Below are 23,568 nucleotides of genomic sequence, written 5' to 3'. Positions count from 1 at the left end.
TCAATACGAACGATAGATTGAAAACTCAAAAGTTAAAAATACCAAAATCATTTTAAGAAACTTGAATTTTAAATATTTAAGGAGAGATTTAATAAAAAATTTAACATTTTAAAAGTGTTTAGAAATTTAAATAATTTTTTTTTACTGACATTCTATATATACCAAAACCAGTTTGAAAAAAAAAATTGATTAACATTAAATCAACCTTGCATTTAACTTTAATTTGCTTACTTGAAACTATGTAAAACCAAGGTTTGGCGCCTGCACAATACACGTGTAAGAAGTCATAAGTTTTACTGAAGAGTTACTTTTTTGTAAAGTAAACATATTATCATTTTTATACCCCCACACTCTACAGAAATACCCCGGATATATTGTTATCCGTATCCGTCCCTCTGTTTTATTCAAATCAACCACATTTCCATCGTCGCAAACCACGGCCAAAATGTACGATCCTCTCCCATTAGGAGAGAGCTATAATGCGGACTCCAGACCGTGGCTTGAGACGATGCCACATTTCAAGCAGTAGCAATCTCATTTCTTCGATACGGAAGCGTATTAGTGCCACTTAACTTAAAAAGAAAAATTAAAGTATACTTTTACACTTTAATCTGTAGACTTTACACTTTAATTTGAAATTTCACGCATTAAAATGTAAATTGTACACATTAATCTGTAAAATTTACACTTTAATCTGTAAATATTATACACATTCATGTGTAAATTGTACACATTAAAGTGTAAAATTCATACTTTAATCTGTAAAATTTACATTTGAATCTGTAAATTTTTACAGTTTGTTGTACATCTTACAATTTAAACTGGAACTATAGGTGATTGGCCGATCATACGATCTAACAGGAAATTGCTCTATATATAGTTGTGCAATAAAGTCTTGGAAATCCTTATTTTTACCATGGGAGCGATCCGGGGTTATCTTAGAAACCTTGTTTCCTGAATTTCTCTAACGACGGCAGTAGCCACCTTATCATTTATGAATATGATTGTGAGTACCCTTTTCATAAATTAATCACTCTTTGAACTAAATAGGGGTTAAAAACCATTGTTATGCTACAAATCACAGTAACCTGAACTCAATTTCAATAGGACAGCAAATTAGCATAAAAAATTATGAAACTGCTGCATTCACATACAAATGACGCATATACATTCGGATTGCTGTCAGTAAGTCTTGACAAAGTCTTTTAAGGAGGCCGGGGGTCAACAAATTAACCACCAGATATAACTTATTGATAACTAATGCTGTCAATTATCATTTGGCAAAGAAAAAAATTCACACATTTTAGTTATAAAATTTTATCATTTTTGGATATCTTTATATGGATCTCTTCTTCTAAAGGAAGTCAAAATAGTCTGAACATGGCCACAACCCCCAGCCCCTTCAAATAACATTATTTTATACGATGATGTACATTATACAAGAAATTTAAAATCTGGTAAAAATAGGAATACTATAATATGACAAATTATAGAGTTATTCCTCTTGCATGTACAAAAAGCAATAAACCTTAATGTATAGAACAAAGAACCTTAATTTAAAACTCATTAGCTTCAATCTGTATAATATTAAGGAACTTAGAAAATACTTATACCCCTTATTGGCTGAAAAGAATTTAGTTACACTTGTTTCTTATTTCAAACTTGTTTTTCCGAAGACTATTGGTAAGAGATAACCTCTAGCGTCAGTGTGCCCTATCTATTATCTGGTCAATGGTCATCCAAGATAGCGCGGATTTTGTATAATGATAATGATCAAGACCATATACAGCTCAATGAACTTTTTAAGCTCACATGGTTTTTCGTACAAATTAAGGTCACATTTTTCGTGCAAGAAAACTTAAGTTTATCGAGCTTCAGTACCAGACATTACCCTTACAAAATATTTCATTTTAAAGGTGCATTCACTCGACAATAATTATCTTAAGTTTTAAAAGTCGACATTTTAAAAGGGAATTTGTTTTTAAGCGTAGGATGTTATACTTTTATGATTTCAACATAGATGTTTACAAATTAATTAATCGAGCTTTCTTTAATAATATTTAGTTGAAATGTTCAAATTGACTTCTTACAGATGAGTATTTTTCTAAGTACCTTGCACATTTTACATACTTGTCTTTGTTTTGTGGAAATGCAAAGCCAAAAATGACGTATCTGCATAAGGAAATCATGTCAAAGGATACGATAATAAAGTATTGTTTATTTTTCAATATATTAAATTGTTACTATTGAAAAGAAAATTCTTTGATATCTATGTTCTGAAACTTTTAAATTTTGTGTTGGAAGGTATCTATCGTGATGCTAGATTTCAGAAAATTGACTTGGGAATTTTTCATCTTTTTAACATAGAAAACAGTCGAACAGATGAAAAATACTTCTATCATCTTGCGCCTTAGTGTCATATTAATGTACAGAAAATAGAGAAGTTACATGATCTGCACTGTTTCTGTATTTAGGCAAGGCAAAGGTATGCTTTAAAATGAACGGATACAAAGATGGTTGCATTTGTCGAGAAATCTTTTAAAAACCAATTGGTAACTGTCATGATCTTTCATCCAAGAACATATAATCCTACCAATTATTAGGTGTGAATTATGTTTAAAGTAATAGAATAAGATCAAAATTAAGTTATAAATCACTGTTAAACCATATTTTGTTCTCACGCTACACAATTTTGAATTATAACAATGTGACCTTAATTTGTGCAAAAAAACCATGTGAACTTAAAAAGTATATTTCTGAACTTGAGCTGTATTTCTGAACTTGTCGGTTCTTAAAACTTTACCTTAATTACATGCATATCCTTATAAACGAATCAGTCATTTTTATTTAGATCATAGGTAACCATACTCTTTTACACTATTATTTTTATTGACTATACAGTACTTATACAGTATATATGCACTGTTTCAATCGTTAAAAACAGTAATTTCAAAATATCTAATGATAAATAATACATTGAAATTTACTATTTCAAATCCAAAATTTCTTAAACATAGCACAAACTGTTTAAGTGCTAGGTTAAATAATTTTCACAGGATAAAATTCATTACATGTACATATATAGTGATACCACACAAAAAAGATTGATTATGTCTTGATAATATATTATATTTTGGTAAAAAAAAATGCATACATAGTTTAACCGCAGAACACAACATCGTATTCAGACTGTCTACCTCCGGCGCCTCTACACGTGAATGTGCTCTTGTGGTCGTCATAGGCGTAACTGTAAGCCTGGGGACAGGCTCTCTTAAAGATATCAGCATAGTGGAAATTCGGACACGTCTGGGGCGTATTGTGAGCACCGCTGCAGCAGTATTCTGGTTTTCCGAAGGCAAGACAAGCGCTCTTACAGGCCACAACTCCGCCAGTACCGTATATTCTCATACCGCTGGGACAAACAGCATTAACATTTAAATAGCATCCAGCAGAATGGCAATAGTATGACCCTGATGCTCCTTCTGTTGTTCCGGCCCTTGGGCGCATGCTCAAAGGAATATTGAAGCCGTCAACTAAACTGATGTCGTAAAAGTCTTGGTTTCCGGCACCGTCAAATGTGATTTCAGCGAGAGTAACAGGAGGGATTCCACCAGCGCCACTACAATGAAGTCGTCCACCACCCCAGTCCCCAGTCTCACAGTGAGATCCGCCACATCCGGTTCGTCCCCACATTCTTCCGGACCAGTGAGGCGGAAAGTACGAATTGTGACTTTGTCCATGGGAAAGCTTAAACCCTCCTACATAGACAATGGATTGATCAGGATTACTCAACATGAATGTCGATGTAGTGTCTGAATTCAAGTCATATGACACAAATTGAATATTTCTTACCTTGGTCTGGAATAGTGCTGCCAAGAATCCCTACCCAGATTTCTTTGTTGCAGTTGTTCCGGAAGTGAATTCTGTGTCCGCTAGATAGAGCGACTACTGCCAGAATTAAAAAAGTTTTAATGGTTATCTGAAAAAAAATATGCGTGCATGCATGTATAAACTCAATTTAAATGGAAGAAAGTTACCAGTGTTTGTGTTTCATTGGGGTTTTCAATGATAGATCATTGTGGAAGAAATTAAAAAATCAAAACCTACAAAAAAACTTGACAAGCCAAAGGAAGGAAATTTTTTCATTAACCAAATACGAAAATTCTATTGGGAAGGGGGGGGGGGTATAGAATCGAACATTTTTTCAGTACCAAATTTTTTCCAAACACACCACTTACCCTTTTCTGACCTAAACTTCAATGTGCCTTCTGAAAATGGGAGGCTTAATCTACGCCCCAATGTTCAATGCCTTTATTATGTCTCTTATGTCTATCTTTGCAAAAAAGGTTTGGCTACCCCCCCCCCCCCCGGTTCCAACGCCTATGTAGATAGATCATTTTTGTGGTTACAGAACACGACTAATACTAGTAATCAGAATATATGATTAATTGATAGATGCACAATGTACTATTCACAAATATTTATCCTATCATGAATATAATTTTTGCATAATTTTAACATATTTTGAAATATCAAGACTCACTCACATGCCAAAAATCAGCTCATTATCTGCAAGCGTTTAGGAAAGAAAGTGCGGAAAACCAACTGGAACAGACTGACACCGGGACAGCTAGAGAGACAGACGGAAGGACAGACGCAGAAGAAACCTATAGTCCCCTCTGGTTTCACCGATAGGAGACGCAAAAAAACTTTGCTAGATAAGGTTAGGGTTATACCGATATGAGTTTGGTCGCATTAATCTCAGAACTAATAACTGTAACAAATCCACAGGTTTGATAATCAAGTTTCGACATTTCTTCGAGGAGGAGAATTTCTGTCACACAAATGATAAGATCGGCTGTTTCTGAGATCAAATTTAAGTATTCATTTTTTCCATGGAATGAACAATTCACAGTTATAGATTTTATTGACAAAGGTTTGATTTTTTTATGCCCAAGACCCGTGCTTTCTCCATCTTCTTCTATAGCACTTGGGAGTTTGTTTCCCTTATCGGCAGTCATATTTTAGGGGCGGATCAAAAAGTTGCAGTGTTGGCAGCATTTGTGTTCAATTTTCGAACTCCAGCAACCGCAAAAAGTCAAGCAGGAAATAAGATTTGATACCATTTATAAATGCAAAAGAAAGGGAAAATGGAAATTTATTAAACAAGAAAAACATTTTAATATCATGATAACATAAGGAAGAAATTATATAAGATATTGTTTTCTTAATCAGATCAAGACAATTCAAACAAAACATTCCATTTTACATTCAATTTTAGTACAATTAAAGTTCTATCGCATGAAATAGTTTAACCACAGAATACAACGTCGTATTCTGACTGTCTTCCTCCGGCTCCCCTACACGTGAATGTGCTCTTGTGGTCATCATAGGCGTAACTATAGGCCTGAGGACAGGCTCTCTTAAAGGTCTCGGCGTAGGAGAAATTTGGACACGTCTGCGGTGTGTTGTGAGCACCGCTGCAGCAGTACTCTTGTCTTCCGAAAGCAAGACAGGCGCTCTTGCAGGCCACAACTCCGCCAGTACCGTACATTCTCATACCACTGGGACAAATATTGTTGACATCTGTATAGCATCCAGCAGAATGGCAATAGTATGACCCTGATGCTCCTTCTGTTGTTCCGGCTCTTGGGCGCATGCTCAGAGGTAGATTGAAACCATCAACCAAACTGATATCGTAAAAGTCTTGGTTTCCGGCACCGTCAAACGTGATTTCGGCGAGAGTTACAGGAGGAACTCCACCAGCGCCACTGCAGTGAAGTCGTCCACCACCACAGTCTCCAGTCTCACAACGAGATCCGCCACATCCGGTTCTTCCCCACATCCTTCCGGACCAATGAGGTCCGAGATAAACACTGTGACTTTGTCCATGGTGAAGCTTAAAGCCCCCTAATTAAAATCATATCATATTAAGTTAATCAACATTATCTAGCCCAGATGCGTCTAATTATTTAGACAAATATTTCATTTAAAATTGATCATGGAAGTAGAGATGGTTCTCACCTTGATCTGGGATGGTGTTTCCCAGAATTCCTACCCACACTTCCTTGTTACAGTTGTTACGGAAGTGGATTCTGTGTCCGCTGCAGAATGCGAACAAGGTGACTACAAGCAGAGTCTTCATATTTATCTGAAAAAGATATCATAATTATTTCATTTCACTCATATTCCCCTTTTTTTAAAAAATAAAAAAAATCAGAACATTTCTACTTTCCCTGTCATTAGGTCAGTGTGTTATGTCGTCTTTAATTTAAGAGTTTGAAATTTCGATTTTGCGAAGGGGTCTTTTACGCTTTAAAAAGTGTACTTTCAAATGAAACATGTCATTGGAACCTACATGTATCAAAAAAAAACTATCATGCTCTATACTATATGTATGTCATATTGTCTTGTTGTCATATTTTCTTGTTGAATTATCAATGATGCATTGGGGGTTTTTTTATTCTAAAGAAGCGGACCATTTTTCTAAGACACTGCAACTTCTGTCTTGACAAATCTTGCATTATACATGTTTTAACTTGAGATGCTTACTGTCAATAGAGCCTTAAATTCTGATTGTCCCATTTATTTTACATAAAAATTAAGCATTGGATGTCCTGCATGTACGCAAAGGACATCCAATATAAGTTTGGACAATATCACCGGGTAGAAGGGTACATGAAGCGGCCATGCGTGACATCAGATGGCCGCCACACCGAATATAGCGTTCTACCTGGTGAATACAGAAAAAAAAGTTATGTTTTGAGTGCCACTGTAACTGTGTGGAATAACATCCGTTTGAGAATTTGGTCATACTGATCAAATAAATTAACATTGCAAATCACTACAAGCTGTTTTTAAAAGGATGGGTTCCAATGACTTATAATTTGGAATTACGCCTTAAATTTTAAAGTGAGAAGGATCTCATAAAAATTTCAAACCCTTTTTACCCATCTAAAGGACAATGTACAATTATTTGTATAAATAAAAACTGAAGGTTAAAGATGAAATAACTTATGACCTACCGAAAGGGAAAATGGGTAATCGTTTGACTTATTTTTTTGGATCGGTAACGAGGCTGAAGTTCCTGAGACTACTTTCAAATTAAATTCGAGTGATAACGGAACTTGCATAAATTATTAAGTAATGTACAGAGTCAACTTTGTTTCCGAATTTTGCATCATTATACAGTTTTTTATTATTGTAATTTTAAATATATTAAACATTTTTGTAATTAAGTACAGTATCTCCGAAAATATTCCTTTTGGAGCTGAAAATGGAATTTTATTAACATATTGTTAAAAATGATTTAAACTGTTATTCTTTTAAAAATAAGATCGAAACAATTTTTTTAAAATATATTTTTATGGGATGTCCATGTAAACAGCTGCACTGTATTTTATTGCATGATTGCCTTTATCAGATTCGATATTTATAAACACAATCATGCAATATTTGGGTTTTTTTTTAAAAATTATATTTATTGTATTGTTACAATAATGGACCTACCTTGTTCAAAAGCTGTATGATCTGTTCGCTGTTTATGCAGTGTGATCAGACTTTTATATTGGTTTTGTCTGTCAAGGCCATATGGGGGCTTTTCAGGACAGTGCTGAATTCGTCAGTGCTCAGATATCTTCCAAAACTTTCATGTTAATAATTGGGTCGCCTCGAAGTTTATTATCTTTTTTGATAATATTTTCAAGAGAAGTATAATTTTTTTATTCACAAAAACTGAAAAGTTTTGATTTATTGAATTTAGTAATTTTCATTCTAGTCCATAGGGCGAGAAAAGTTTTATTTTCCTCAGTATTATTTTGGATTATTTGACTCCAGTGGTCAGTATATCAGTTTCAATAAAAAAAAATATTTTTTTTTAACTTTTTCAATTATGTAGCAATTCAAGAGAAATTATGTTTGCCATGTTTTTGCGATAACAAATTCTTATTTTCCTCACTAATTTACTACTTGTGAATTATGTTCAAGACAAATGTACTACCTGAATCAAAACCTTTTTATTAATTATGATTGATGTGTATAATCTTTTGGGGTGTATGAAAAAGGCAGGGTGACCAAATCAACACAATTCTTGTCAGATTTTGAAATGATTAATTGATAGTTTAGGTGTGCAATTTTTCGTGACCTACATATCTATTCTATTATCGAAATAGAATTTAGATTTGCAACTCCTACTTAGAACTACGTCTTAAACGTGCATTTGAACTATTTTTGCATTAGCTCTAATCTTACTTAATTCGTGACAAATAGTGTATAAAATATTCTAATGATAAATGGAGCAAATTTCCGTCAATTTATTCTAGTTTTATTGATTACAATTAAACCTACTGCTTTTACATGCAATGTTGATCCAAGATTTAGAATAGTATTGCAATGCAGTGTAAAGAAAAAAATGTCCCTGCTTTTTACTTTTGTTTAAAAATCGTTAAATACTCATCATAAACAAGTATTGCTTTTTCCCCTTTTCACTACATGCGAAAGGGCACAAGTATAAATATTTGTTGTAATTTCCTGTAAAACCTTCTTAGAAAAAAAGAGAGACATCTTTGGCAAATGGAGCATTACCACAACAAGCATTTTATCATTTATCAAGTAGGTTCAATATGCTTATACTATAGGGTTGTATGTTCTGAATACTTCTCTAAACATTGTGATAGTAAAACATCATCAATGTATAGAATCCTTGTTAACTAAGATAAATATATAATTATCTCCATTCTAATTCTTGACCTAAAAATGCCGGCCGTTTGACCAGAACCTTATCTTTCTTGTCTATAAACATGAGAGTCAAAACAAGGCATTTCATATAACAGAGATAAAGCTAATGTGAAGAGGATAAAAGATATTTCTTGTATGATTTTTTGTTGTATTTTTATTGTTTCCCCATGCCAAATTCAAGTAGAAAACACTTTAACGTAAATAATTAGCCATAATTATATTACCAATAATTTCATATGATGCATATCTTCAGATACATAAATGCGAACAAGGAATACAAAATGATATAAACCTCAAAAGAAATTTGTATTTATTTTAAAATTTTATTAATGCGAAATCCTTCGGGTTCGAAGTTTGGCATTTTCCACTCCCCATTCGTCCATCTCCCTTTTTTTTTTAAACTGCATTGCACTCTTCAATGCAACGGCAAAGAAATGCTAATACAAACAATTTGTATGTATATGATGATTTTAAGTTCCGACTAAATCAAATATTGAGCAGTTTTTTTTTTTCCATTTTCCTATATGCCTAAAACATAACCCATTTTGAATTTTCCGTCAAGTTGACTTGACGAAAAAAGCTTAGTGATGTTCCGATTGCATTTTGAATTAAAATAACAAACCCAAAATAAATGTATGAAAGAGGTATATTAATTTGATGATATGAGCCATGAAAAATAAAAGGAAATTGTTTTATGCTTGTAAATTGTTTTACATCTGGTTGTTTACTTGTTTATGTTCTAATATTTCCATTTCTAAATTATTCCTCTATAATAACCCTTTGAAAGTAAGCGGAGTTGATTTCCCGATAATTTTTCTCCCGGAATGTAAATTATCAGGTCAAAACTGGAAATAGCAGCTAAAGAGGCACAAATTGCCAAATCTGGGCGTGGGCATCTGTCTCTGTGTCTGACGCTAAGGAGGCCAAATATGCATGTAAATCTCGTGCAGCTGCTTTTGTGTTTGACGTCAGTGTTCGAGGACTATTGAAATTGGCATGGAAGTCCTCGTGTAATTTAAATCGATTAGTCTGGATTCTTAATGTTTAAGTCTACTTTTATTTCACAATGAAATGGAAATATAAGATAACACTGTCTAGTTTTTAGTCCCCAGTAACTCAACTTTTGGGTGGTAAACATGTGATAATTTTAGAATAACGGGTTGATGTCACAGAAAACTTATATGCAATAACCTTCCCTGCTGTTGGTTACGCGTGCTTTTATGGTGATGGCGAGGAAGGACTCTCAAATTGAACTTTGTTGTTTACTTATGTCTATCTATCTAATTGTTTTACATCTGATTGTTTACCTGTTTTTGTTCTATTATGTTCTACATGTTCTCTTTTTATACTTTTTTTTTGGTATAAGTTTTTGCAATCTTTGCATAATTTTGTTTGTCGTTTTATTGATGGGAATCATATTTTATTCAAAAGTCATCCACCGGTGACAAATCTTTCCTTAACACCCATAGTTTTCATTGCAACAAGATGACACAGAAATATATACAAACAAGAGGCCCATTTTCATTACATATTGTTCACCTGAGAACGTTTATCATTCTGTACTTCTTTACCAGATTTCCCCCTTGTAATACATAATGTATCCCCACCCTACCCCACTGATCATAATTTAGACATTTTGAAATCAACTACCCCAGGATCCTTCCATGTGCAAATAAGTTTCTGCTTTTCTGGCCCAGTGGTTCTTGAGAAGATTTTCAAAGATTTTTCCTATATATTTTTATGTAAAACTTTGATCCCCCCATTAAGGCTCCACCCTTCCCCTGGGGGTCATGATTTGAACAATTTTAAATCTACATTACCCAAGAATGCTTCCACATAAGTTTCAACTTTTCTACTGCCCGGTGGTTCTTAGAAGAAGATTTTCAAAGATTTTTCCTATATATTTCTATGTAAAACTTTGAATTACCAATTGTGGCCCCACTTTTTGATCACCCCTCATGATTTAATTTAATCTACACTATACCAGGATGCTTCCACATAAGTTTCAAAACTTTTCTGGCCCAGTGGTTCTTGAGAAGAAGATTTTCAAAGATTTTTCCTATATATTTCTATGTAAAACTGTCATTCCATTGTGGCCATGTTTTGCCCTGGGGTCAATCCAAAATATACGAATTAAAAAGCCCAAGAATGCTTGCACAAATTTCAATATGTAATAAAGATTCTGTGAAAGTTTTCCAAATTTTTCACTATATATTTCTGCGGATAAAACTTTGATTCCCCATTGTGTAACAGACGGACGGACAGACGGGGTCATGATTTTTACAATTTAGAATCTACACTATCCCAGGATGCTTCCACATATACCCTCCCACTTTTCAAGCCCAGTAGTTCTTGTATGAAAGAGGTATATTAATTTTTCCTATATATTTCATGAAAAATAAAAAAAGAAATTGTTTTGTGCTTGAAATTGTTTTACATCTGGTTGTTTACTTGTTTATGTTCTGTTTTGTTATTTTTTGTATAAGTTTTTGCAATCTTTGGATAATTTTGTTCGTCGTTTCATTGATGGGAATCATATTTTATTCTAAAGTCACCTACCGGTGACAAATCTTTTCTTAACACCCATGGTTTTCATTGCCACAAGATGACACAGAAATACAAAAAAGGTGAAAGAAACTCTTTCATTTCTTAAAAAAATATGTATATTATTATTACATGTGGGGCACCTAGGTGTCAATAAAACAATAACTTGTAATTATACCCCCGCTTGAAAAGTGAGTCCGTCCGTCCGTCTGTTACGCTTTGGGGTACCCATCTCTTATCCGCAACTCCTCTCATACCACTGAAGGAAATTTATTGAAACTTTCACAGATTCTTATTTACATATTGCCATTGTGCACCTCCTATTTTACTTTTTGATCTGACATATATTTTTGATTTTCCAGAGCAAAACATGGAAATTCTCTTTATATTCTATGGTAAAAAAAAATTTAAATATATTTTTACTGCTCACAGTACCTCTAGTTTAATATTCCAAAAATTTTGATTATTTAACACACTGCCCTGACATTGTTCTAGATATGCTATATATGGTCTACTTTCACCTACATTTGGACTAATATTTAACCTTCCCAGTCTATAACAGATAACAGAGACTTTGAGAATGCGATGAAAAGGAAATGTATGGTAAATTAGTTCTATAGTATTTGAAGTAGCTTTGAGAGTTATTCACCCTTGTGATTTACAATTTTATATAGCCATGTAAAGTCCAAAAAAAAAACCAAATTGAACACCCCCACCCCCCCCCCCCCCCTACACACACACACACCCAGAAACATATCAAACATCTAACAAAAAGGTTGGTTCTAAATTTCTTTTCATTACAAAAATAACAAAAATTTAAATTAAATAAATGCATTTTAAAACAAAAACATAATGTGATAAAATTATCATTATTAGTTTACTAGTGCAGTGTAATGCAAGAAATATATATACATGTATTACAATTAAAGGTTGACAGAAAAAAAAATCAAAATCTTTTTTTTTTTTTTTTTTTTTTTTTTTTTTTTTTTTTTTTGGGGGGGGGGGCTCTTTCTTGTCACTGATCATCTGCACTGTCACTTTAAAGTTTTTTTTCAGGTAAATTTTCGAGTCTTTCGTCCGTGTCCCGTCATTAGCAGTCTCCATTCCATGAGCGATGCCACTGAAGGGCAGTTATGTCACTTATGTGATCTTAAGGTACTATTTTCAATGTATAATGAAGCCCGGGATTTAGATAAAAGTGAAATGAACCAAATTCACAAGACTGATAACATCTAAGGAGACAGTAATTTTGCACGTTAAAGGTTTCTGAAGAGTTATCTTCCCTTGATGAAAAGAAGAAAATTTTTGATTTTTCAAAGTTTCTGTGCTAAATAATTTATTTTATTTCATAATTTAATAAAGTGGAAGTTAATACATATTTTCACCAAGAGATTTGTTTCAAATTCAAATTACTTTAACAATACCTGGTAAAAAATGCGCTGTCCATCGACATCAATGTAAAATTCAAGGTGCAATTCATTGGACATTAATCAAAATTATATAAATTCCATTGCTGGAGCATTTTATTTGACAGCATCTTCAAAATGCTACCATGATTAAAAATATCGGATCATTCATTTATTAGGCACAAAATATGGTCGTTATAAATTGATTACCTTAAATACTGAAATTGATGAATAATTCAGTTCATATGAACCTGAATTTCGAAGCACAGTTATAGGTTTAAAAAAAAAAAATCATGTTTACGGCAATTTTTTGTTAAGATATCAACTTCTCCTAGAAAGTAGTTTAATGGCATTTTGAGAACTGTTTCAGTTGACCTTTTATTAGATATTAGAATAAAACACTTGCACTAAAACACATGTAACAAAAACTGTTTTGAATAATAATCACATATATATTGTCGTCCTGTACAATAATGATCTACATATAATACGGTATATTCTATTGTATAGAAGTATTTCTTCTGAAACAATTTAATACTTTATTTATTTTATAGTCTGATTGATCAAAAAGGTTTAGATTACATACAAATTTATCTGTACAAAAATGCAGCTCATATTGTTTTAACCACATGTTTATTTTTTTACTTTAACTTTACAAATATGAAAACATGAAGAGGCTCAGTGCAATAATGTTTTTTTTTATTAATTATTATAATATGTAATAATAAAACAGCAGACAGGAAGTTCAAAGGGTTTTCCACTTTAACCAAAGAACCCTGGGGCGCCTGCAACAGAATACAGAGTACATTATTTAATTAATCAATCAAACAATTGTACACGTATGTGTATAATCAATTTTGACCGACCTCAAAATAACTACCAATGAAACTGTTTTGTGCAAAATAATTTTCAAGTTTATTTAAACTATCTATACAGTGAAAATAGTTTAGAAAAATCTAATGATTCGGCATGCATGATATCTAATACATGTACCTAGGAAAAAGAGGCATAACTCTGTAAATCAATCCTATTTTTTCCTATGATCATGGTGATAAGAAGAAAATTGCTTATTTTTCAAAATAGGCCAATCTGGATTCAAATTTATGACATAACTTGATCATTTACCGTATTCTCATAGATTTTGTCAACATGAAAAGAATGGTTTGAATGGAATAAAAAAAACTATTATACCTAAATCGTCAATTTTGGAGAAAAAAATATAATTATCAGTGTATACATATACAATGTCCAGGGGAAATATATAAATTATTTTACCCTAGATTATATTTTAATATAAAACTTTATAATAAATATCTACACTCTATCTTTTGTTATATTTTTTTTAAACCCTTAATATAGCTTTAAAATAGGGTTTATAAATATTATGTTCACTCGTTTAAAATCTTGCTTTAACGCTTATAATGTTCCAAAAGAAATGAACACGTAGTTTATAAGTAAAATGCAAAGCTTGTGGGTCAAAACTGGACATGATCATTAAAGACTTTCCAATTTGTAGAGTTATCATCTATAGACAAATTTTATCCTGTTAAGAGTTATCTTTCTTCTCAGACTATCAATGATTCTTAATATATTTTGAGATAAGAAGATCCTATATATAAAAGGTAAATTGATGCCGATTTTACCTGGGAGGAAAGGTACTCGAGGGTACGGGTTGAAAAATTGAGGTGGGAAGTTGGTCTGTATCGGATACGGAACTACCACAGGAAGAGGTGGTCGCCGGAACTGATTAAAAATAAACGGAAGTGCTAGTCCTGCCAGAAAAGCGCCCCCTGTTCCAATGTTGGCCAATGCTGTAGTCTGCGCTGAACTGAGGGCCATCATGGCCGCAAAAATCAGAGCAAGCAACAATTGTTTTGTCAACATGGTGGTCTAAACGAAAAAAAAATACTTAAAAAATACAATTTATCTTAAATTCAGTTTTCAGTGTTCATATTTTAAAAGCAGAAGAAAGTTTTTTAAAAAAAATGCATACAAGACAACTGGAGATGAGATTAATGGGTCAATGAGTATTCATATAATAAATATAAGACATGCATCAAAAATAAATATTTGACTGAAACGGCTGTTTTCAGAATTTCTTCTAAATGTTAAAATCCAAAACCGTAGATCCTACAAAGATTGCTGTGCGTAATACTGTAAAATCACATATTTTCGAAGGGCCACACTTCTTGGTGTGATGAAAATATATTGGTTCATTGGGATTTGATTTCGTGGTTGAAGAATTGTTCAGTAGTATATATATATATATGTGAAAAATTGCATTTCGTGGTTGGTATAAATTCGTGTGTCTTCTCATAACTTGAAAATCACTAAAATTAACCCCCCACTAAAATTAGTGATTTCAAAGTAAAAAAAAAGCTTACTACATTTACATGTATAAGAATGACATCCAAAAGACACAATAAGACTGTTTGGTTGCCCTCTCCTCTTTAAAAGATGGCATAACACTAACAGACTTTCTAAATGTGATTATATTCACTTCAGTTCCATTTTCAAAAAGTTAATTAAAATCATTGCAGTCCATTATGTTTCTTATATCTAAATATTGCCAATTCTTAGAAACTTATGGAGTCTTTGCTTCCACCCCCTCCTCCTACGAACATTGGCTCTCAGGGCTTGGTCTGCTTTGAACTTCAAAGTTTTCCAGCCTTTTCTAGTACCGGTATAAGATTCTTGATCCGCGCCTTACATGTACTCAGTATATCTAACATTTTAATTCTGACCCCAAGATCATGCAGCAGTCTCAGATAGCATGGGTCAAAATTTTTGTCCTTCATAAAATGAATATTTATTGTAAAATAATAATTGAATCTATTAGCACACAATTTACATATCAAAGAAAAAAAACTTCAAAAATTGTATTTTTATGATAAAAGTTTAGGACAATATGCAATTTCCGACTCAAGTCTAAAACTGCGAGACGATTTTTGACTACTGTTCTGTTGCAAGGAAATCGTCAGCAAAAGAAAAACGTAGAAAAAATTCAACCGATTATGATGTCACATTCCTTTCATAAGTACTTCGAGGTCGTAACGTTTAACTACAAGTACTAAAAGAAGTAGGTCAGAGATCAGTGAAGTCGTAATTCGATCCCTGACGGTGTTAGCAATAAATGTGTCTCCCCTCCGATAGACAGGTAAGCGACATTGACAAATAGGTTAACGGCGGCTGTCACTGACCAGAAAGAGTTCTATATTACGGCCGTGTTCTTAGTCCATTGAGACATTAATTATGATTAAATCATTAAAATATTTTAAAAATATTTGTATTGCCAAACTGTTATATTTTTTTATTTGTCACGTGATAAGATGTAGAATGTTGAGTGTAATATCTACTTTTTTGACAATTATATTCCTAAGAATATCTATTAGATAATATGAAATAGCTCTATTTGATACAATTTGTTATTCTTTCATAAAAAAAATGATCAGATTTGATCGATTGAAAATCATTTCTTGAAAAGTAGTATTACCACGCCGCGTGCAAAATCCACGGCCTCTAAGTATCATGGCCTTGATAAAAAAAAATCAACATAGCTGTAGGACGTGTGTAGTGTTTTAACTGACGTTCATTATTGTGATTTCTTTGAATACACTTTAAATATACATGAAAAAATTACTATAACAAATTATTTTACACTGTTCACTTTTTAATTAAACGTAAAATTACTGAATTTTTATCCACTTGAAAATCATAATTGACATCAGCTTTGTCTTTTACTCATCAAATTACGATTTCCGTGTGAACGCTAAGAAGATAACAATTTTTTGACATGTTGTCCAGAATTAAAAAGTTTGGTGGTTATATATATTTGGGCTACATGTATATTTTTAAAAATTGAGAAATACTTGTAAAATCAATGAATATTTTTGTATCAAAGGATGGCTTTTTATACATGACGTGCTTTACAAATAATATCTGCCATGTAAATTTAATTCGACATACTTCGTGCTGTCGTGTGAACGCAATTTAATTCGCATTAATTTGATTCGCATTAGTTTACTTCGCATTAGTTTACTGCGAATTAAACTCGTCGTGTGAACAGGGCATTATTTTTATATTTTTATATTAAGGCGAAACTTTATCCAAAATTTCATATGATTTTATTAATGAATTATTAGATAATCAGTATTTGATTAAAATTAGATATATAAATAGCATGTGTGGGAGTTTTGGCAAACATTTTAACAATAATTTCTTTCTTTTTTAAGGAGAGGGAATTTTTGACATAGTATATAATTTTATTTATGAATTATTTGCAAAATGAAAAAAAAAATAAGATCTATTATATTTTCACTTAATTTGTTTATGAAATCACATAAAAATATAGTTTTATTATGTGCTAAATGTGCTTTTCTGAAATTCCCAGGTAATTCAGAATTGTTAGTTTTATTGAAACCTGTTGAAAAAAAAATTATGAGAAATGGGCAAACTAAAGGATCGCAAAAAAGGAGGAAAGAAACATCATCAAAGCAAATGGAATTCTTTTGGCGCGGAGATATTTAAAAAAGGGAAGTTATCAATCAAAATTTAACAAAATTTAAAGGTGTAGAATACGTATCCGTAATTTTGCAAAATGCTTGTAATTTTTTAGATTAAAGCCAAAAATATTATTATCGTATGTTAAAAATGAACTTCCTGAAATATTTTTTTCATTAATTTCAACAGGTACATCAAGATGTTAATTTTAAAGATATGTTTTTATAAATTTAATACTATATCATCGATCAATTTACCATTGGATGACCTGGTTCAACATACAACAAGTAACATGTAAAACTTGCTACGTCGTTAATAAAAAAAAACATGTAGTGTCCCATTCATTACTGAATTGCTATTTGTATAAAGGGTAATACATAAATACATGTAATTATAATATGTGCATTGTCTCTCTAACATATCTTTATATGATGTGAATGCATTTATCTTTATACATGTATTGAATATTTAAAAAAATAAAATAAAATAGCGTATTCAAAATGTTATTTAGCGCACTCAACATTTGTTCTTTACAATAAATTAGAATTCTTCCATTAAATTTGTCATATGCTAATTTGAATTAAAGAATTCTAATTTTTTGTAGAGGGCACATGTATCGTATTTTTATTTTAAAAGAAAAGTTTTTCTGCAAAAAAAAAGCTTTCATTGCCCAAGTTCCACGCCTTTTCTTAAAATTTATGTTATATGCATTGTTTTACTATATTTTTTGTGGAAACACGCATTTGTGTACCCTGATATTTACTTGCAATTTATGTTTATGCTGCACAGAAAACCTTTTTAGTCGTTTGAATAAGGGAAGAAACTTTTAAAAGAGTATACTACATGTAAACTCGACTTTTTTGTGTGTTTTTTGGCTAGATCATGAAATCAAATGATTAATTTTATCAATTTTAAAAGTTTAATAAACCTTTATTACAGTATCTTAGGATGGGAATTCTTTTTAAAAATTAAAAAATAAAATAATAAATTTTTGCAAAAATCTTCAAAATAACTTTTATCTACTCAAAAATTAGTGAAAACATATTGTATACAGCCCAGTTAGTAAAGTTAGTGAAAAACATAGTTTATACAGCTGAGTTAGTGGAGTTAAAGAAACAACAAAAATGACAAGACAAATTCATGAATGTATAAATGTAAAGTTTTAATAACAAAAGAAGTTTTAATTGAAGACGACATGTTATGAACACAGGGTGGGAGGCAGGCGGCTGGGGGTGAGGGAGACATTCTACAGGGAGTTCGAAAGACTTACCGGAGAGCCCCACACACACTACATAAACCACGGAGGAACAATATCGGTTAGACCAAACCGTCGGAGGGATTTATATGAAGAAATCTGTCAATCTTTACTAATGGCGAGGCCTGCTTTATAAATTATCGACAGGTGACATCGATCGCTAGTACAAAAGTTATTTCGTTGGCATCTATGAAGGTTTTCTGTCCTAAGTTTAGACTTGTTGGTTTTCTGGATTTTCCCGTCAAGGAAATATGAGGAAATAGGGAAAAGATATCGTAATCAAGCTCAGATTTATAAATCTTCATTCTTGAACTTTTCGTAAAAATTAATATTTTTTAGGGCCGGGTTTGGGGGTTTTGTAAAAGTTTCCTTTCGTTCATTTAATTTCTCCTTTAAAAAATGACATTAATTAGTAGTTTTGCATATAGCAGATAGATGTAATATTGAGGCTTGAAAATTATACTACGAACGGAAGCTTGAATGTGCCAGATAGAATTTTTTTGGCGAACGCCAGATAAAATATTTCTATTGCTGCATCTAGGTCGGCGGTGGTATAGTCACAGCCAGGAAACGGACACTGTACTATAGGCATTATTGCGTCACTATCTTGATCATAAATAAGAGTTCTTTCTATTTGTAATTTAAGTATCCTTTATCAACTGTGTCATACAATGATCAAGATTTGAAAATAATAGAAAACTATAATAATAATAACTGTAGTAACTAACTTCTAATAAACTATAATAAACTGTAACATTATCCTATACTTGGCACATACCGGCTTCTGTAATCTTAAGTTACAAAATTTAAGCTTGCCATGCCCTTATGCACCACCTGATCAATATGAGATTTTGATATCTAGAACCTTAAAAAATCCATGTTAATAAAGAAAAGAAAAGACAAAAAAATTCATGATGATATTTATTGAAAACATTAACAACAGATGAAGGACAAGATGAAATGGACATGATTCTGTGTGTGTTCTGTGCGTCCTCACTTCGTGATCAACCGCTTCTTCTTTTGGTGTGAAATAAATAGATGGCGATGATGGAAATAAATTACTACCTGTAACGTAAAAAAATATATGTTACAAGATGGAGGGAAATATAACAAAGTTTATTGTAAATACAAAGATTATAATGTGTATGTTTTGTATACATTCTTTGGATTTCGAGTTCAAGTTACTTCAATCTAAAAACATGGCGTTGATTTTATAAAAATTGTGTCATTTTGAACATCCAGTAATTAATAACTAGAATATAATATTGAATTTGTCCTTAGTATATAATTGACGAAAACTTCATAGAAATCATGTACAGTGCATATAATGAAATTTTCGTTATATCATACTGATTTAATAATAATTAATACTTACATTTTATGATGTTTTCAATAGTGTCCACGGACAACAATTGGCATGATTGGGGGTTGGGCGATGGGGAAGGGAGCAATGAAAGGTGGGGGCGGTGGAACGATGATTCTGCTTGGGTTACGTCCGAGACTGTTGGCGGCGAAGAATGGGGCGGCGAAGGACAGAGCCAGTGCTGGGTTTGAGCTGATGAAGGAGCCAATCTGCTGGAAGATGTTGGTTCCTGTAGTGGCGGTCTGTGACAGAACCGAACCGGACAGGCACATCACGGCCAGAACGACAGCAACGGAGGTCCTCATGTCTATCTGTAATCGATAAATTTAACTGTATATTAGCCTTTTGATGCATGCCTTTCTGTATTCCTGCTAAAAAGTTTAGACATATGAACTGCTTTGATTAATATGGAAACAAATACAACGACTGGTCTCAATAGATGTTCTATACGAATACGTCAATATTATTTACAGTTTTTAATGTTCATTAGGATTTCAGCCCTTAAATGCGAAGGATATTGTCAAAAAAATTAAACTTGCGTGTAAAAAGAGAGCTTGTTCCTCTGGAGCAAAACAAAGAATTTTTACGATAAAAAACATTTTGAGACAATAGCTTAGAAAATTTTACTTTCATCATTACAGCAATTTGAATAAAAATTTCTCAATTTTATATCTTAACGACAAAGGACAGCTTTTAAATTTTCAAATTTTTCGAAATTGTAAAACTTAATTGCAAGTGACATAAGTAAAATTGAAAACGCTTTAAGGTTCACTGGTACTCTGAAGAGAGATAACTCAATGCAAGTGACATAAGTAAATTTGAAAACGCTTTAAGGTTCACTGGTACTCTGATAAGAGAGATAACTCAAGGGATAATCCTATATTATTTCTTCATTTTGTCAAGATAAAGATTCTCTTGTAGAAACTAAGTAATACTAAAATTGTTTGCATTTTACTTATAAAAGCTTCTCCTCTAACCTTTGCAACCGTGGTAGAATTAAAGTATGAACAAAATTCTTTTGGGAAATTGTATGCATTTTAAAGTATCATTTAGACAAGCAAATAGGGGATATGAACCTTGAATACTTTCCTTTGAAATATTCTACACAGAAAAAATTTAGTAAATAAAGAATATAACATTTTTGACTCCCATATACATTTTGAAACATACCTGTTTAACTGTTTGAATCCAAAAACTGAATTAAAGATGACTAAGTAGGGAGGATATATATACTATAAGGTCAGACGCCCTTGACAGGTCAACTGTCAATTTGTCTGAGAAATTTATAAATGTCTATAGTTTTGTGAGTACCTTGGTTCATTATTGTTTAAAGTTAACACCGTACATGTGTTAACATGTGTAAAACAATGGCTGCAGGTAAAGAGACGACGTGTGTATTAATTTTAATAACGGTGTTCACATTGTCGCACCCAGACAGTCTTGGACCGCCCTTTCTCCGAGACATTCATCAACCTCAAGTAGAGGTATATAAGCCACTTCGAAATTTTTGCTCAAATATATGTGCGTATTTTTCACTAATAATGTGTTATATTGGATTATCTAAAGGTTATTGTAATTTTCATTCTTATGGTTATAATTTTTATGTCATTAATGACACGCACTCGAGAACTTTGAAATTACAATTCTTTAGTCTAGACCGTCTTTAAAATAATGTTAACTTTGCTTGCCCTCTCTTGACTCAGGATAAAATTATTTGGGTTGGTAGGTAGGTGTGAAAATCTTTTTTTTAATCGGGTCTTTTTTAGTCAGTCGGTCGGGAAAGCAACCAAACATTTTTTAAAGATGGCCCTAGTGTACTATTTAGCATCTACATTCACAGAAACATTTCTATGGAGTTTGTAAATATTTCCTCATATTCTCGCATAGTAAATTAAAGGTACTCATATACAGTAAGTAATTTTCTCTATTAAAATTACAGCTTATATATTCTAATAGCATTTCACACAAAAATTAATTAAAAATCTTATTTCATATAAAAGATATTAGAATTTCAAATTTTTTGGCGGGTTTTAATAAGTTTTAATAACTTTTAAATGAAAAAAGATTTTTAATTAACTTTTGTGTGAAATGCTATTAAAATATACAAGTCGTAATAATATTATACAATTATTGCTGGTTTTTGAATAAAAGCCCGAAGGGCGAGGTACGCAGCAATAATTGTTTTATTATATGATTCAGTGATAAAATGATAAAGCTCATTACTTGTTTGCATTTTATTAAGCTTACAAGAGTAAGCAGAATTAAAATGTGAATAAACCTTACCAGTCGTATCGATTTGAAATGTTTTTTTTTTAAATCAATTTTAGTTACCATGAAAGAAATATATAATGTCAGTCTTTTTTTATAGGACATATTTTGAAAGGAAGGAGTATTATCAGGGAAAACTGACTGCCAAAAAGTAAAAAAAAAATTGTTGTTCAGTAAAAGTGTTGGATTTCCCCTCTTAACCCTAAAATATATATTCGCTTATGTTTTGTTCACATGAAAATAAAAATCATAGTCGTTTAAATAGCTTTCTAAAACAATTTGGATCAATTTGGAATTTCCCAATCTATTTTTAGATCAATGTAGAGGAAATAAATCCTTGTATTGACCTGGAACGTCACGTGCAGGTTTTATTTTTCTAACATAGTTGGATCTCAGCCAATCAGAGTGATGGAAATTATTCAATCATATAATAAAGAGAAAATATTGACTTCAAATCCGTGTCCAAGTACTTTTAAAATTACAGCTTATATCGATTTAAGAAAAAAACATTTGCCTTTATAATGGATAAATAAAAAAAAAATAATAAAATACGCTGAAAGTGAGTTGTTGATATTAGCTTATAATTTCTAGTGGTGGTGGGGGGTATCCGAGACGTAAAATGTATTGCAATATTTCAAACCAAGTCGTTCTAAAAATTATCTTCGTATTTTTCAGTAGAGAATAAGAGTAATTAAACTGAGGCCATCTTTACAAAATTGCTTGCTTGCCCTCTCCCGACCGACGGACTGAAAATGTCCTGACTCAAATCTTTTTATTTTGAATTCCAGGACACCATATTTTTAAAATTCCTTTTAACAAGTCAAAAAATATGCTGAAATTTGTAGGGAAAAAAGTTTTCCCCATTTCCTACCGACCCAGTAAGTTTACTGTGAGTCGGGAGAGAGCAAGCAAACATTCTATTAAATATGGCCTGAAAAACATACCTCACATATACATTGTACACAAATTTAGCTATGTAAATCACAAATATTATATTTAAGTGGAAAGGTAGTCTGGAATTGCAAATCAAACAATTGCTTTTGCAAAATTAGAGCAAAAACTGTTTTTGATACAAAAAACTATAAGACTTTTCTAAGTTAAATGTATCTATAACAGCATAGATAAGTTTAACTTGATTAAGTCAAAACTTTTAAGATGATTTTAAGATCTTTTAAATTCATTTTACAGAGAATATGACTACAGACATCATTTAGTGTATTAATTGTAACTTGCAAAATTTTGACCTGCTCCGCTATCCCCGATTTTTGCATTTTTAAAATCTGGATAAGTTCTGAAATAATTGTGGTATTTAAAAAAAAATTGATACAAATCCTTTGGATTTATTGTTAAAATATTTCTACCAAATTTGGATAACATATGACGTCAAATAAAAAAGATATGACAGTAGTCCACGAAGTTTTCGAACAACCCTCGTACATATCTTTACAATAGCTCCAAAACTATTTGGTTTTTAAAGCTAAAACTTATACAGTTTA

General features: G+C 31.9%; 2 protein-coding genes across 3 annotated transcripts; both read right to left on the bottom strand.

Annotated features, from left to right (window-relative positions):
* Positions 1–3,157: 3,157 nt before the first annotated feature.
* LOC134231965 (uncharacterized) lies at positions 3,158–7,605 on the bottom strand. Of its 2 annotated transcripts, none has more exons than XM_062713915.1 (3): positions 7,510–7,605; positions 6,025–6,151; positions 3,158–3,758 (listed from the first exon to the last, which is right to left on the bottom strand). In XM_062713915.1, exons 2-3 carry the CDS (start codon positions 6,143–6,145, stop codon positions 3,160–3,162), a joined length of 720 nt encoding a protein of 239 aa, XP_062569899.1. In that variant the 5' UTR covers positions 6,146–6,151; positions 7,510–7,605; the 3' UTR covers positions 3,158–3,159. The 2 variants fall into 2 exon arrangements, with proteins under 2 accessions (XP_062569899.1, XP_062569900.1); XM_062713916.1 differs by lacking the exon at positions 3,158–3,758 and adding an exon at positions 5,208–5,910.
* A 5,692-nt stretch (positions 7,606–13,297) lies between these two features.
* Positions 13,298–14,571, bottom strand: LOC134231964 (uncharacterized). The gene is made up of 2 exons (XM_062713914.1): positions 14,330–14,571; positions 13,298–13,471 (listed from the first exon to the last, which is right to left on the bottom strand). The coding sequence occupies exons 1-2, from the start codon at positions 14,568–14,570 to the stop codon at positions 13,449–13,451; spliced, it is 264 nt and encodes an 87-aa protein (XP_062569898.1). The 5' UTR covers position 14,571; the 3' UTR covers positions 13,298–13,448.
* Between the last annotated feature and the right edge of the window lie 8,997 nt (positions 14,572–23,568).

This window comes from Saccostrea cucullata, unplaced genomic scaffold (assembly GCF_032062105.1).
Source record: "Saccostrea cucullata isolate Sc308-1 unplaced genomic scaffold, CSIRO_AGI_Scuc_v1 ctg323, whole genome shotgun sequence".
In the NCBI taxonomy this organism is placed as follows: Eukaryota; Metazoa; Mollusca; class Bivalvia; order Ostreida; family Ostreidae; genus Saccostrea; species Saccostrea cuccullata.
The sequence above is the reverse complement of the archived record's forward strand: the minus strand, read 5'-3'. Positions and strand labels throughout refer to the sequence as shown.